Here is a 16,705-nt window from a genome sequence, read left to right on the forward strand (position 1 = left end):
GCCTTTTTTTTTTTTTTTTTTACCACAAACACACATTATCTTTATTGGGTCAGTTGGCACGGCCCTACACATGAAGCTAGGGGTTTGTAGCCTGCATCAGTAAAAGGCAACTGCAGGCTGCTATGATGCTGAACGGGGTTCCACAGAGCGTCCAGATTAAGATAGACCAGGAAGAAAGGCCTGGCGATCTACTTCTGCAGTACAGCCAGGGAGAACTCTGTGATCATAGTGGTCCAGTCTGAACCCAGTCATGGGGATGGAGTAGGACAAGGCAGCGTGGCCTTTCATTGTGTGTGGGATTGCCATGAGTTGCTGGGGGGTTGGGGCTGGGGCGTGGACAGTTCCATGGCAGCCAGCAATAATAACAAGAATGCATCATCATTCTTGTCCCCAGCATCAGCTGTGATGTTGGTTAACTTTCTGCTACCTCCTGTTTTTACTCACAAGGAGCTCTGGTGGTACAGTGGGTAAAGCATTCAGCTTCTAACCAAAAGCTTGGCAGTTCGAACTCACAGTAACTCTGCAGGAGAAAGATGAGGCAGTTGGCTTCCGTAGAGAGACAGCCTTGGAAACCCTATGGGGCAGTTCTACTCTGTCCTCCAGGGGCGCTGTGATTCGGAATCTACCTGGCGGCAGTGGGCCGAGTTTGGTTTTTACCCAAGAACCCCGCTCTGCCTTGACTTCTCTTGTGTGTCTCCAGAGCTTCCATTTCAGCCTTTACAGGTGCTTCTCCTGCCCCTCGGGGCTGCAGCATTATTCATTGACGCAGTTCCATTTTGATGGACATTTCACTTGCTTCCAGTGTCTGTCTGCTTATTTCTGCTAGTACAAGCAGTGCTACAGTGAACATCCTTGTCCATATTCTTTGTTACATTTTTGCAAGCATATCCAAAAGGCCAGCTCCCAAGAGTGCCACCTCTCATCAAAGGGCATGCATATTTTAATCTTGATAGATTCTGCTCCAAAGACTGGATCACTTTATACCTCCACCAACAGGCCTCAGAGTACGCCTCCCCTGCCCCCTCACTCTTGCCAACCTGGGTACCATCACACTGTAAATCTCCTGCAGTCTGATGCGTGACTATTTCGTCTTGGCGTTGTTTTGATTAGAATTTCATTCTCTGTGACAGAGGCAGGGACGGATTACCCAATAAGCAAGGTATACACATGCTTAAGTGTGCTTACTTGCTAATCTGTGGTGAACAATTTGACCTGCTGAAATCTGTGTGAAGCTGTTCACTACAGATTAGTAAGTAAACACAGTTAAGCTCATGCATACTTTGCTTACTGTAAGCCGGTGCGTGCTGTGCTTACTGGTTAATCCACCCCTGCCAGGAGGTAGAGCACTTTTTCATGAGTTTATTGGCCATTTCTGTTCGTTTTTCTCCTCAGTGCTTTTTAATATTGGATTCCACTTCTGAGAGTAGGTTTGCAGCCTTCCTCTCCTTCCATCTCCCCTCTCTGGTCACCATACTTCTTTGGAGAACCCAACTGTTTCCTCAGAGCTGCCTCTCCTGGAGAGAGATGGGAGAGGGGCCAGCGAGAGAGCCACTGGTGACAGGGCTGAGGATGGCGGAGAGGAGGGAAATTTCCAGAGCCAGGTTGCCTGCTATCTCCCATCTCCACTCTGCACAGCAGCACCGGACAGATAAGAGCTGCAGCCGGTGGCAAAGATAAGGGGCTTGGGCAGCCAGAGAATTCTGGCAAGTGCTGTGCGCACTGGGCACACGGCCACCGTGAGCCTGGGGAAGGCACGGTGCTGGGAGCCTGACCTCAAGGCTGGACTGCCTAACCGCTGGAGCTAGCGTCAGAACTTCATAGGAGGCCTCAGGTCAAGAGACTTGATGAACCTCAGTTTCCTTACCTCCAAAACAGGGATTCTAGTCAAAGTAGCAACTCCACGGGTTAAAACCAAACCCACTGACGTGGAGTAGATCCCAACTCCTGGCGACCCCATATGTTACCAAGTGAACTCCAAGTAAACTTCTTGGCTTTAATCTTTCTGGAAGCAGATTGCCAGGCCTTTCTTCCAAGGGGCCACTGGAGGGATTTGAACCGCTGACCTTCCGATTAATAGTCGAGTGCAAACTGTGCCACCCAGGGACCTCCACAATGTTCGCCTCGCCAATGCTGACCCATGACAACGCTGTTGCCTGTGCACATAAAATGAGGAAGGGGAGGATAGTGGAATGGGCTGCTCATATGTTTAAGATGAAAATACGTTAAAAAGTGCCTTAAAGCTGTGATTATTTTTCCTGTTTGTAATCTCATAAGTGTCTTTTTTAAAATAAAATGCTATTTCTATTTATTTTTCTCTCCCTGGCACTTTTGTGGAGTTTTGTTCTGGTTTGGTTTGTTTCTTTTCCCTGTTTGGTTGGTTGGTTTTAATGATCTTACTTGGCCAAATGAAAATTTGGCAGTCTTATGTCGACTCCCATTTTTTAAATTTTTACTGGCCCATGATCTCCAATAGTCTGGGAACTGCTGTGTGAAATGACGAGGCATGAGCTTAACACAGTAGCTGACATGGAGATGGGTGGAAATGAAGAGACTTAACCCAGTAGCTGACGCGGAGATGGGGCCCAGAAAGTGGTAGCTGTTATTGTTATCCTGGTGAAGATGATGACGATGATGATGATGAAGATGTGAATACAGGCCCACTCCCCCCGCCAGAACTGCTGTAAAACAAAACTGCAACTCCTGGAAATGAGGTTGCTCTGTCCCAGGCTTGGCACACCTGGAGGCAGGTGGCAGTGAACATGTCCACTAAGTCAACAACATAGAACACCCAAGGATCTGGGAGCAACATCTTGGTCATGGCCCCTTGTTCCTCTGAGGGTCCTGCTGAACTGTTGTCCAGGGATGGGAAAGGTGATCATATACGGTTGCCTGGGGAACTAGCTCCTGGTCCCCAACCCATGTCATACCAAAGAGCACCATCCAAAGGAACCCTGGTGGTGCAAATAGTTAAGCGCTCAACTGCTAATCAAAAGGTTGGCGGTCAAAGCCACTGTCCCCCTCTGGGAGAAAGATGTGGCAATCTACTTCTGTAAAGATGACCCCCTAGAAAGCCCTATGGAGTCTGCTGGTCTGATGGAGCCAGGTGAGACCCCTAAGACCCCTAAGACTGTGGTCCCTAGTTACCCTTCTGGTCTGGAACTGAACTGACTTCTGTGGCTTCCAGGCAAACAACAGACAGGCATATGGGGTGAACAGTTACGTTCAGGGAGATACACTCCTGAGAACGATCAATCATGGGAGAACAGAAGGGCAGAGTTGCACAGGGAGATAGCTCAGAGGGCAGGAGTGCATGGGAGGGCAGGACATGGGAAGAGGTAACTACAGAGAGCAAGTGGGAAGAGAGCTATTACATTGTGGGGAATGCAGTCAATGTCATGAAACAAAATGTGTATAAACTGCTGTATCGAAAATGAAATTGCTCTGTAAACTTTCACCCAAATCACAATAAAAATTAAATATATATATATATATAGAGAGAGAGAAAACCCTATGGGGCAGTTCTAATCTGTCACTTGGGGGTCGCTATGAGTTGGAATAGACATGACTACACCCAACAGCAAAGAGCACCATTCACCTGGTCTCACTGCCAAGGCTCCTCCCATTGACCCTCATCCTCCCTGCCTCCTGGCCAGGTGAACCCACCCCACCTTGAATGCTCTTCCCATGGCCCCCTCTGCTGCTCTTTGGAGCACCACGTGCTCCTAGAGAGGGCTTCCGGGGAGCTACCTCTGAGTCCTGCATCCTGGCCCTGGACCCCACGGCCACTGGCAACCAGTCTTGATCCAAAGGCTCTGGCTGTTCCCATCACAGGAATGTGACCGAGCTGTCTGTGATTTGAGGGACTGATGCAGAACATTTTGGGAAACATGTCAATGTCCCTGCCTCTGTCACCTCCATCAATTTCAATTAATATTTACAACACAATCCTGTGCCTGGCAAAAAAATAAAAAATACAGCATATCTCTACTGTTCTCAGTGGTGTGGGTCACAGGCAGGGAGACTAGCCAACTCCACAGACCTGACACAGCCTGGGGAGGCCTGGTCACTGGGCGGATGGAGGGCTCTGACCCAGCACCTCCCCCCATCAGGGAAGCGCAGGCTACTCCCTGGGTGGCTGAGCAATGCCTTGTAGAAAGGGTCTCTCTGTGACCCCATGGCATGGCCCGAGAGCCCAGAGCCCTCTGGAGCTCTTCATCTAGAAGAGGATGCTATGGTGACCTCTGACCTCAGTCTGAACCGCATCCCTGCTCACTGGCTGTGTCCTCTGCCCCCAGGTACATGATCACCAGCCTGGACCGCACCCATGCTGGCTTCTACCGCTGCGTCGTGCGGAACCGGATGGGCGCTCTGCTGCAGCGACAGACTGAGGTCCAGGTGGCCTGTGAGTACCACGGCAAACGGGCGGGCGGGGGGCAGGGGCGGGTGTCAGGCTCCCATCCTCCGGCCACCCTCTGGGCCACACCTACTCCAGCCATGCCCTGCCCTGCTCACTTGGTGCTGAGGGTGCCCCCCTGGTTTGTCCAGACCGGTACCCTCATTTTACAGTGGATAAACCAAGGCCTTGGAGGTGGCGGGAGTTCTCCACAGCCACACCTCTCAGTAGTGACTCCTGGCCCTGGGCTCAGCGTTCTTGAAATGGGACCAGCCACTTCTTTTCTTGAAAGAGGTCCCACCTGCTTTGATGACCTCCTATGGGGTCCTCCCTGTACTTGGGGTCTTCTTAACGGCCAGCCTGAATCTCTCTCACTACGACACTCTGCTTGGAGACCTCCTAGAGCCCCCATGTCCTCAACATTTCCATCCTCCAACGGACTCAGCCCTGGAACAATAACAGCATGGAGACCCGTGATCTTCAGGGGGCACTGGGAGATGCCTCACAGTGGGTACCGTAACTCGAAGAGGGAAGGTGACAATCAGGGTCCCCAGAGGAGTAGAGTGAGGCAGCGGTAAAGTGGTGAGCCCTCATTGAGTCACTGGGATAACAGCCTTCTCCCCAACCCCACCCCCAGCAGAGCTCCTCAGTTGGAGGAATGGGTGGACAGCTTCAGAGACCCCAACAGTATCTCAGAGACCAGAGCCCCAGACATCAGTCAATATCTCCATGACTTGACTGCTAACCAGAAGGCCAGCAGTTCAAACCCACCAGCCACTCCTTGGAAGAAAGGTTGGGCAATCTACTTCTGTAGTGATACTACCTCCGCAACCCAAGGAGGGGTCGCTATGAGTCAGGTCCGATTTGACGGCACATAGCAACAACAACAGCAACTTTGTCCCTTACCCTAAAATATCTACTGTTTGCCAGATATGGGCTGGTTACGAGCAGTCCCCTTCTGGGGTTCTTTCCAGGGGGTCCAGGACTGTGCTGTGAGCATGAGAGTGTAGGAAGCCTTAGTGGGTCCTAGAATTTAAAAACAAAGACCCCAATCTTCCAGAGCCACCGTCTCGCCTCTGGTTTAGCTCCTGAGGGAGCCAGCTGCTTGGAGAGAAGTGGGGGAGAAAGATCTAAAAGAAAATTTCAAGTGAGGCAGAGAGTGTTTATAATAATTATGGAAAACAACCGTAATCAAAAGTGGAGGATGGATTGTCCCCATGAATCAGCACTAACGGCAGCTTGCTGTACTCCAGAGAGCGGCAAAGCCCTGAATTAAAATGATGGATGCCAGGCAGCCATCGGTGCAGATAGGACCCCACGGAGCTGCCTTCAGCCAGTGTGGAGTCCACAGGCCTGGGGAAGGGCTGCAGTCGGCTCACCCTGGTCAGGTCCTCAGCTGTACGATGTGTCTCATTCTGCTACTTCCTCTGCTTGCCAGGAGCATTCATTGAGACAAGAGACCCCAGCATCCAGCCAATGCCAACAGTCATTGTTGTGAGGAAAAATTACATACACTTATGTTTTTAATAATATTGTATTATGTTTCTGGTGAAAATTTACACAGCAAGTTAGACACACATTTGTCAATTTCCACACAAATTAGTCAGTGACATTAGTTATGTTTTTTACAGCATGTCAACATTCTCTTTCATTGCATTCTGGTTGTTCTGTTTCCAGCACTCTAGTGTCCCTGTCCTCTTATCTTCTCATCTTGACCTTAGAGTAAATGTGGACCTTTTGGTCTCGTGTGGATGGTTCTTCAGTGGAGCACCATTCTTTGGGGTAATATCCTGTGTTTTGTGGGCCACTCTGCTATTTCACTGAAAGGTGATCTCAGGATGGTTTGAGGTTTAAAGAATATTTAGGGAAATAGTCTCAGGAGTCCTCTGGTCTTGGCTGGTCCTTTGGGGCCCTAAAACCAGAAAGTTGGGGAAACCCTAGAAAACCCAATTTGGCCGTTGAGAAACAAGCTCACCCTCACAAGATTCCCACAAGCCTCACATGGCGCTGGTAGTGAGATGGGTTGCAGGAGGGAACACCCCTCCTTGGGCCTGGAAGCTACATCTCTGTCTCCTCCCTTGCTTGGCAAACCCATCTCATCCTGGAGCCCCTCTTCTCATTGTGGAAACTGAAGAATGCACTGTCCAGCCCGCCTCCCCACCTACTTTCCAGGGATTCTGGGTGCAGGTCAAGGTGAGACCTGGCAAAACCAGACGGCACATGCCCAAGACTCTGGACCTTATCCCAGCCTGCAGAGCAGGACTCCCCATCCCCATGTTACTGAAAAGGAAGCCAAGGCTCGGCGAGGTTTAGAAGTGTGCGGGATCATATAGTGAGGGAGTATCAGTGCTGGATTGGAACCCGTGACTGCGGGACTCTGTGCCCTCAGGACACAGCCACTTGAGGGCAAGAACCCATGACTGCAGAGTTCCAAGGCAGTGCCCCCACCACGCTGCTGCTTGAGGGCAAGAAGAGAAAAATGAAAATGGGGTGAAAGGGGAGCAGGGTAGTGATTACCTGCTGAGGTCAGGGTTCAGGTAAATCAGAGGGATGCCCCAGGTCTGTGTTATTCCACTCCCAGTGGCATTGCAGGTAGGTGCTTGTCCCCAGCAGGATGAATGCCACCTCATGCCAACACATAGGGCAGATGGTAAGCCCCCACCCCCTGCGGTCAGCAGGCGGGCAGAGAAGAGCCCCTACCGAGAACTCCGGGGTTACTCTGTGTGCCCGGTCATGGCCTGTGCCTCAGGGAACAGCCATGCCATGGGAGGGGGCAGAAAATGTGGATTTTAGCCCAAACCCAGGCATTGCCTCGCTGAGGACACTGGACAGACCCCTTCCCCTCTCCGGGCCTCGGTTTTCTCATCTGTAAATGAGGGTGGTTGCAAAACTCCATTTCCGCACTGACGTTTATCTAATAAGGTTGCAGTGGCTTTCAGAGTCAGGAGGAGAACATGGGCCATCTCCCAAAGGACCCAGAGCTGAACCCGTCACAGGTGTGAGCCCAGACCCGGCACCTGTGGAACAGAGGGGATACAGACAAGGGAAGAAGCATGCTCTGTCTTCCTCAAAAGGCTGAGCACACGCCTCAAACAACTGGGAACAACTGCAGCTCAGCCCCCATCCCCAGTGCAAAGTAGACACGGCGCAGCTTCCGGAATTATCCGTCCTCCAGTGGGGTTGTGTCAGTGTCTGTCCTCGGTGGGTGCCCAGGACAGCTGGGAGAGCATGACTCTCAGAGGCCCTGCAGTCTCATCTTCAGATGGGGAAACTGAGGTCTAGAGAGGCCAGAGGGTGTCCCCAAGGTCCTGTGAGCTGTGTCTCCAGATGGGAAAACTGAGGTCTAGAGAGGCCAGAGGACATCCCCACGGTCCTGCAGCGTTATCTCCAGATGGGGAAACCCAGGCCCAGAGAGGCCAGAGGACGTCCCCAGTGTCTTGCAGCCAGCATTTCTGCCTTCACCTTCCACCTTCTTTGGCCTCGCTGCCATGATGCTGGTCGGGTGCAGCCATGAGCTCGGCCTTGAACCTTGGATTCCAGTCACCTCTTGCTGACAGTGTGCCCTCAGACAAGTTACCCAACTCAGCTGTGCCTCGTGCGTAAAGAGGAGAGCACATGCCACGACCTGTCCTGTCAGACTGTTGTGAGGATGGTGCACCCAGGCACTCAAGCCGCGGCCAGCTGCAGGGACACCTGGAGCAGGAGGCGTTCTTCTCTGGAGGTCGACCAGGGACGACGTCCTGGAACAAACATTCACAGCCGTCCTCATTCATCTCCCTGCACAGGTGCCCCCCTCTGCCCTTCAAGGCAGGGCCCCCAGAGGGGCACAGTTTAACGAGGTGCCACTCTCTTGGGCACCAACCTTGCACTTTCATGGCCCTGAGATGAGTGTGACCTCCTTAAAGTTTGTACTAGCAACCTTCATGATGTTCTGGTCTCCCAAGCTTACATGCTACAAACGGCCTGTGTCTGCCTGTCTATCTCTCTTACACACACACACACACACACACACACACACGGTTCTGAGGCCAATATAGCCCACTTCTCCAGAATCTCTCCCTCTCCCTCCTTGGCTGTGGCTGCCCCCCGGGGGAGGGGAGAGGTTTGGTGTTGAAGTCCCAAGCACCCGATCCCCTGGATGACTGCTGCCCTTTGGGGTCCTTCCAAGAGGTCGGGCTGGGCAGGCTCCACCTCTGACCAGTTACTCCCAGACCCTCTCCCCAGACAGACTGCAGATTGGGTTCTGATGAGAAATTAATAAGGGCACTGTAGTAACAACTAATGATAATGGCAAAGCCATTAAAAAAAAAGATTCTTTACATGGTTTTAATTACAGCAATTAAGGGGAAGTCAATAAAACATCTCCCCCCTCCGCAGCCCCATTCCTGTCCCCACCCGGAGTCTCTTTGTTTTATTTTATTTTGTTTTGTTTAAGCGGCCATAAATTTCTGGCAGGGGACAAGTGGATCGATCAGTTGAGAGGGTTGGGGACTGCTTTCCGGAGTCTATGGCTTCCTTTGGGTCAGGGTGCGGCCCCTCCAGATGCCAGGCACTTCAGTGGTCTTCTCACCTGCCCAACGCCCACTCCCACCCACACTCAGGTGTGGGACCCTCAACCCCAGCCCCAAATCCCATTCTGCGATTCAGGGCTGCTTCCGCTTCCGCTGGGAGGCTCAGCAGCCCCCGCACATCCCGGGACTGGAGAGGAGCAAGCTGGGCACTGTTCAGGCAATAAGGACAAACGGGCCAGAACAGAGACGCGTGCCCAGTCCTCGAGGAATGTAGTGGGGAAGGCACGATTAGAAAGTGAGCACACTAGATAATATGGCCTGTGAAGAGAAAGAAAGTGAGCGTATCACTTAGTATTTACTATAATGTAGCTTATACTACATAATATGCACGATACATGTAATAAGACCCATGAAGAAAAACAAAGTCAGTATAGGATTTAATACTTCAGGTGTTATAGTTACATGCTACCCCATGGAAACAGCAGTCAAGAAATAAGACGTCATAGTATACTGGGCCAATCTGCTGCAACAGACCTTTTTGGAGTGTTAGGGAGCAAAGATGTCACTTTGAGGACTAAGGTGCATCTAACCCAAGTTAGGGTATTTTTGGTCACCTCATATGTGTGTGAAAGCTGGACAGTGAATAAGGAAGGCGGAAGAAGAATTGATGCCTTTGAATTGTGGTGTTGAAAAGAATGCCGAAAATACCATGGACTGCCAGAAGAATGAACAAACCTGTCCTGGGATGCTCCTTAGAAGCAAGAATGGTCAGACTTGGTCTCTCAGCCTTAGGTCACATTGTCAGAAGAGACAGTCACCTGAAGAAGGATATCTTGTTGGTAAAGTAGAGGGTCAGCTAAAAAGGGGAAGGCCCTCGACAAGATGGATGACACAGTGGCTGGGACGATGGGCTCAGGCAAAGCAAGGATTGTGAGGGTGGCGCAGGCCTGGGCAGGGTTTCGTTCTGCTCTACGTGGGGTTGTTATGAGTTGAGGCCGACTCGAGGACACCTAACAACAACATGCTGTTGTTGTTGTTATTTGCCGTCAAGTCGGCCCCAACTCATAGTGACCCCTCCTTGGGTTTCCAAGGCAGTATCACTAGGGAAGTAGGATTGCAACAACATAGATACATAATATTTGATACATACCTTGTTCAAACCAGTTATTGTTGTTGTTAACTGTTGTTGAGCCCACCCCGACTCATGGTGACCCCATCCACAAAAGAACAAAACACTGCCCAGCCCTGCATCATTGCACGGATGGTTTGGATTGGACTGTTACGATCCACAGGGTTTACAGTGGCTGATTTTCAAGAGTCAGTTGCCAGGCCTTTCTTCCGGGTCTTAGTCTGGAGGCTCTGCTGACACGTGTTCAGCATCATGGCAGCACACAGGTCTCCACTGCCAGATGGCGGTGGTTGTGTATGAGGTGCACTGGCTGGGAATTGAACCTGGGTCTTCCTCACGGAAGGTTAGAATTCTGCCCCTGGACCACCACTGCCCTCGTAATCCCAGGTATACAGGGTTCATTCAATAACTGCCTAATCTAATCCTAAATTGTTTAAGGATGCATGTACATGCAGTGAGATTTGAAATCAAAGCAATGACCCGATTGTCACAGCATTGAGGGTAGCAGTTACCTCAGGGAGGGAGGGCAGGTGGCTGGAGAGGGACAGCAGCAGAGGGGACATTATTTTTGTCACTGTTCTTTTCCTTAAGTCGGATGGTGAGCACAGGACAGTTCATTTTATTCCTCTTTTTCATACTGTACATGTATTTGCTCTTTTGTATGTGTGATGTATTTCATGATAAACAATGTTTTAGAAATAAATAAAACCAAGGAACATATTCTGAAGTGGAATGCATACTTTACAAGACCTTTTAAGATACAACAAAGACATCAGGAATAATTTTTAGGCCACATCCAACTGTGCCCCCAGGCCCACACTTCTGTGCTCTTGAAGGAATTTTGGGGACAGGTTGATGAGCACTGCAGGGCATACTATGGTGCATTAACAAGATTAAACCTCGAGAAATAAGTGCAATGAGCCTACTGGTTCTTCCTTAGTGTGAATGAGTTTTCCTAGGGATCCTGGATCCCAGCCACTGCCCTTGGCCCTCCTTTCTGCTGGCCTGCTGGCCACACTGGCTGAGCTTCCTCTCGCTGCTGCAGTTCTGTGCACAAGTGGCTGTGCCCTGGACCCCAGTGAGCAGAGGCCAGGGGCTCTCTGAGAAAAACCAGGAAGCCCTTTGGACAAAGTGGAATGGAGGGAATGAGAGGGGACTGGGGGCTTGAGAGCCACAGGCAGGTGGAGAGGTTATGGGATGGAAAAGTGGAGGAGCATCAGCTGCAAAACTTGGACCCCTCATTCATCAATCCATGCCACCATCCATCCATACACACATACATACATACATACCTCTGTCAATCCGTCTGTGCATCCGTCCATCCATCCATCCTTCATCACTGCATACATAAACATATACACTCATCCAACCCGCTATCCCTCCACCCCTCCATCAGTCTGTCTCTCCACCCACCCAACTGAAAAAAACAAAAAAAAAAATCATTGCCATCAAGTTGGATCCAACTCATAGCAACCCCTCCTTGGGTTTCCAAGGTGGTATCACTATGGAAGAAGATTGCCCAACCTTCCTTCCAAAGAGTGGCTGGTGGGTTTGAACCATTAGCATTCTGGTTAGCAGTCAAACGCCTTAGGCCCTACACCACCAGAGCTCCCTCCATTCAACTAGTCATGCATGTATATCATACAGCCATCCATCCAAACATCCATCTGTCCACCCATCCAAAAATCTATTCACTGATCAAACCATCTGTCTGTCTATCCCTCAATTAGCCCATCCATCCTTCCACTGAACAAACCCACAACCCAACCTACTGGTTTTGTTTTATTTCCTCTAATTAGCCCCTCTCTCCCACATCCTGGCCTTCATACATTCTTCCTTCTGGACCAGCACACCCTCCTCCCCTGCCCCATGCACAGCTATCTGGCACCTACTCATTGTTTACATCTCAGCTTAGAAGAAACCTCACCCCACCTCCCAATCTAGAGTAGATTCCTCTCCTCTGCCTATCATAGAAAGAAGCCACTTCCTCTCTTCCTAACAGCTGGTCACCGTATGTCGTGGAATGCTTGTTTGTGGGTTGGTTTGCCTGTGCCTGTCAGTGGCCAGACTGCAAGCTCCCATGAGGCCAGGCACCAGGTGTTTCTTCAGTGCCTGCCAGAGAGCCTGTCTGACACACAGTAGGCATTTAATAAAGAACCCTTGAGTGATGAGATTGGGAGAATTTAGAACTGCTATGTGCAGAGTAGGGCATCAGGTGTCTTGTAAGGATTCGCTCATGAATATCCTGCCACAGGAAACTTACAATCTAGGAGAAAGAGATAAAGAAGGTACACAAAGATTGTAACATGGAGCAGAGAGAGACACGTCACGAAAGAAGTGAAGCAGAAATGGGAAGGGCAGGCCAGGTTGGAATGCTGAACCTGCCAAGCCTAACTGCTTAATGTTGGATAAACCACTTTCTATTTATAAGCTTTAATTTCCTCACTGAGGAAATGGAGCTAATAATATGAGAGGAAAAGAAAGGCTGTTACCACGAAATTGCTTGAAATTGTGCAAATGTATCTTCTGAGTGCTGTGAAGTGTTTTGTGAAAAAGATAAAATTATTCTAAGCACTGAAATCAGTATGTTTGACTGATGTGGTGTTTATAGACAAAGTCAAATAATAGAAATTAATAAACAACTAATAAATATTTATTAATTCGAGTTGAGCTTTTCTTGTTCTTATGAAGATTAAGTGAAATGATGTGTGTGATGTCTACCTAGAAAGAAACCTGGCATAGATAAGTGTTTCACAAGTCTTTGTTCTTTGTTTCTGTTTGTATGGCTTGGGGTCATCTTTGTTGAGCAGGTGATGTTTAAACTGTGAGAAATGGTTAGGATTCCAGTATATTAATACTACAAATATTAAGTACAATCTCATAGCACTTTTATATACTCTTCCAGTTTCTGTGGCTCAATTACAATTACCCCAACACTTTATGGTGCAGTATGATCATTTATTATGCTTACACTCTGTGAATCAGTAACCGGACAGAGCAAAGTCGAGACAGCTTGTCCCTACTCTATGATGACTGAGACCTCAGCTGGAAGACTTGGAGGTGGGGGCTGGGATTACTAGGGGCCTTGCACATTCATTCACACATGTAGTGTTGATGCTGGTGGTTAGCAGGGACCTTAATTCCTCTCCACGTTGTCCTTTTCCATCTCTGCATGGGCCACATTGGGCTTCCTCGCTTCATGGCGGCTGGAATCCAAGGGCAAGTGTCCCAAGAGAGAGAGGCAGTTGGAAGCTGTAGCGTTTGGATGATCTAGCCTCCAAAGTCACATAGCACCACTTCCGGCATATCCTCTTGGTGGATTAGTCACTAGTCCCCCAGATTCAAGAGGAAGAGAAATAGACCCCACCTCTCAGTGGGAAGAGTGTCAATCACAATGTAAGAAGAACATCTGGGATGGGAGATAAACATTGATGCCGCCATCTTTGGAAAGTTACAGTCTGCCACGCACACACGTGATCTTACGTAATCTTCAGTAAAGCCTTATAAGGAAGGTTCTATTAAATTATCTTACAGAAGAGGAAATGACGGCTCAAACAAGGTCAAGAGTGGTGTCCAAGATCAAAGCTAAGAAATAAGAGAACTGAGATGGGAAAACCACTAGCCCTTACACTTACTGTCTACCAGATGTAGAGCAAGGATGCCGGCGGTGGGTTTTCTTCTTTGAGACACTTAACTGACTAGTCCCACCAGGATGCTGTTGGTGAAGCGTGGGTTGCTCTGGTTGCATTCTAGGCAGAAGCCAAGCACTTCCCTGAGGGGGGAAGGGAGATGTAAGTAATCCAAGGTGGCCGGGGGTGGCGTGTGGCATGGTACAGGCAGAAAGGTAGATAGGGGTCAGGTAGGAGAGGAACCTTGAATCCAACCAAGGGAGCTTAGACTTTCCTGAGGCAATGAGTTGATAACTGAAAAGTCTGAGCAAGACAATGATGTGATCAGAAAAATGAAGCAGGAATGGTGTGCAAAACAGATAAGATGAGCCTCCAGTAATCTCAGCCCCCAACCTTTAAGTCTTCCAGCTGAGGTCTCAGTCATCATAGACCTCATGTAGGCGGCCATGAAAGGAATCAATGTAGCCTGGGCAGTAGGGCTGGCTTGTTGGCAGGGCACTGAGGGAACAAAGGGGCCTTGGGAAATGAGTCATATTCCAAGGAAGAGTGAAGAATTTTGTGGGGGACAGGAAGGGGAGGTAGCAGACACCCTCACTCTAAGGCTCCAAGGTTTGAGCCCAGGTGCTTGGGACCAGGTGGAGGTGGGAAGATCTGGTAACAGAAAGAAGAACAAGAAGGAGGGCTTGGTGGAAGAGTTAGAGTCCTCCTGGCAACAGTGTTCAACAGACTGCTGGAAACTGGGTCCTAGAGCACAGGAAGAGCCAGAGCAGGAGATGTGAGGGTCATTTACAGAGAGATGATGGTCAGAACCTTTAGATTAGGGGAGACCACCAAAGGCACAGTGTGGCCAAAAAGAGAATCAAGGCCAGGACCTGGAAAATGAGAATGTGGGCTGGTGGTCCTCAGACTTTGGTGTGTAGCACACTGTTTGGGAGAGCAGTGAGTCAGGAACCCAGAGGCAGGGCTTTTCCTTGGGACAAGGGAAGGTGGGGGCCCCTTTTTGTGTTTATCACATTCCAGGTGATTCTGAGACCTGCTGAAGTGTAAGAACCACTGGCTCGAGCCCAGATAGCAGTTCTCACCCTTGGCTCATACTGAAACTACCTGTTGTTGTTGGTTGCCATAGAGTTGATTCCAACTCATAGCAACCCCACGTGAGCAGAGTAGACCTGCCCCATAGGGTTTTCAAGACTGCAGCCTTTAGGAAACAGATCTCCAGACCTGTCTTCTGAGGTGCCTCTGTTGTTGTTGTTATTATGTGCTATTGAGTCATCTCAGACTCATAGCGACCTTATGTACAACACAATGAAACACTGCCCGGTCCTGTGCCAGCCTCTCAATCCCTACTATAACTGAGACCATCGCTACAGCCACCATGTCAATCCATCTTGTTGAGGGTCTTCCCCTCCTTCATTGACCCTCCACTTTACCAAGCATGACATCCTCCTCCAGAGAATGGTCCCTTCTGACAACATGACCAAAGTAGGTGAGATGAAGTCTAGCCATTCTTGCTTCCAAGGAGCATTCCAGCTGCATTTCTTCCAGGATAGATTTGTTAGTTCTTTTAGCGGTTCACGGTATTTTCAGGATTCTTCGCCAACACCACAATTCAAAAGCATCAGCTCTTCTTTGGTCTTCCTTATTCATTGTCCATGTCCCACATGCATATGAGGCAATTGAAAATACCATGGCTTGGGTTATTGTTGTTGTTGTTAGGTGCCATCGAGTCATCTCCAACTCATAGCGACCCTATGCACAGCAGAATGAAACACCACCCAGTCCTGTGGTAGCTCCACATTCCCTGCTGTACTTGAGCACATCGCTGCAGCCACTGTGTCAATCCATCTTATTGAGGGCCTTCCTTCCCCTCTTTCGTCGACCCTCCACCTTAGCAAGAATGACGTCCTTCTCCAGGGTATGGTCCCTTCTGACAACATGACCAAAGTAGGTGAGATGAAGTCTGGCCATTTTCACTTCCAAGGAGCATTCCAACTGCACTTCCTCCAGGACAGACCTCTTAGTTCTTTACGCAACCCACAGTACTTTCAGCATTCTTCGCCAGCACCACAACTCAAAAGCATCAATTCTTCTTCAGTCTTCCTTATTCATTGTGATGGTTATGTTTGTATGTCAACTTGGCTAGGCCTGGTTGAGTGGCTGGGCAGCTGGAGGTAGTATTCCCCATGATGAGACTGGTAATCAACTCCATGGTGGAATCTACTGGGAGCAGCTGAGTAGCTGCCTTTGGGTATGTGGTATGCTTTCTGTATATAAGGAGAAGCTTTGAGAATGGTCTCTAGCCTTTGGCACACTTGGACCCTGCATGTAGCCGTGTCGTTGCTCAATAGCCTGCCATGCTCTGCCGACCTTGGGACTTACAATGGACTTACATTAATGGCCTGCTGTGTGGTTTGGTAACATCGGGACTGTGCCTTTTTACTTGTCAACCTTGGGGTTTCTCAGCCTCAGCAGCCAACAGCTGTCTGAATGAAGAAATACCTCTAGCTCCAGTGGGCCGGGAGCAGGAGACAGAGCTGGACCCCAAGGTTGAGCGGCTTTCACCCAGCCCCTAGAGCCTGGAACTTTGAACATGGACTTAAAGCCTCCAAATTGTGTAAGAATAAACTCCTGTTTGTTAAGGCCATCCCATTTGTGGTATATTTCTTGTCAGAGTGGTACTAGGTAACCAGAATATTCATTGTCCAGCTCTCACATGCATATAAGGCAATTGAAAATATCATGGCTTGTGTCGGGTGCACCTTAGTCCTCAAGGAGACATCTTTGCTCCTCAGCACTTGAAAGAGGTCCTTTGCAGCTGACTTGCCCAGTGCTGTATATCGTCTGATGTCCTGACTGCTGCTTCCATTGGTGTCGACTGTAGAGCCATGCAATGTGAAGTCTTTGACAATTTCAATATTTTCTCCATTTATTGTGATGCTGGTAATAGGTCCAGTTGTGAGGATTTTTGTTTTCTTTATATTGAGATGTAATCCATACTGCAGACTGTATTCTTCAACCTTCATCAGTAGGTGCCTTAAATCAT

The 16,705-nt window shown here is 49.4% G+C and overlaps 1 protein-coding gene across 1 annotated transcript in view; it reads left to right on the plus strand.

The window, feature by feature from the left end:
- The window catches only part of SDK2 (sidekick cell adhesion molecule 2), a 199,388-nt gene that overhangs the window by 53,071 nt on the left and 129,612 nt on the right, over positions 1–16,705 (plus strand). The window contains 2 exon segments of the mRNA XM_007959888.1: positions 4,296–4,535; positions 8,995–9,174. Of these exon segments, the coding sequence (XP_007958079.1) occupies positions 4,296–4,535; positions 8,995–9,174 (420 nt within the window).

Source organism: Orycteropus afer, unplaced genomic scaffold (assembly GCF_000298275.1).
Source record: "Orycteropus afer afer isolate SDZICR_OR568_19922 unplaced genomic scaffold, OryAfe1.0 scaffold00018, whole genome shotgun sequence".
In the NCBI taxonomy this organism is placed as follows: Eukaryota; Metazoa; Chordata; class Mammalia; order Tubulidentata; family Orycteropodidae; genus Orycteropus; species Orycteropus afer.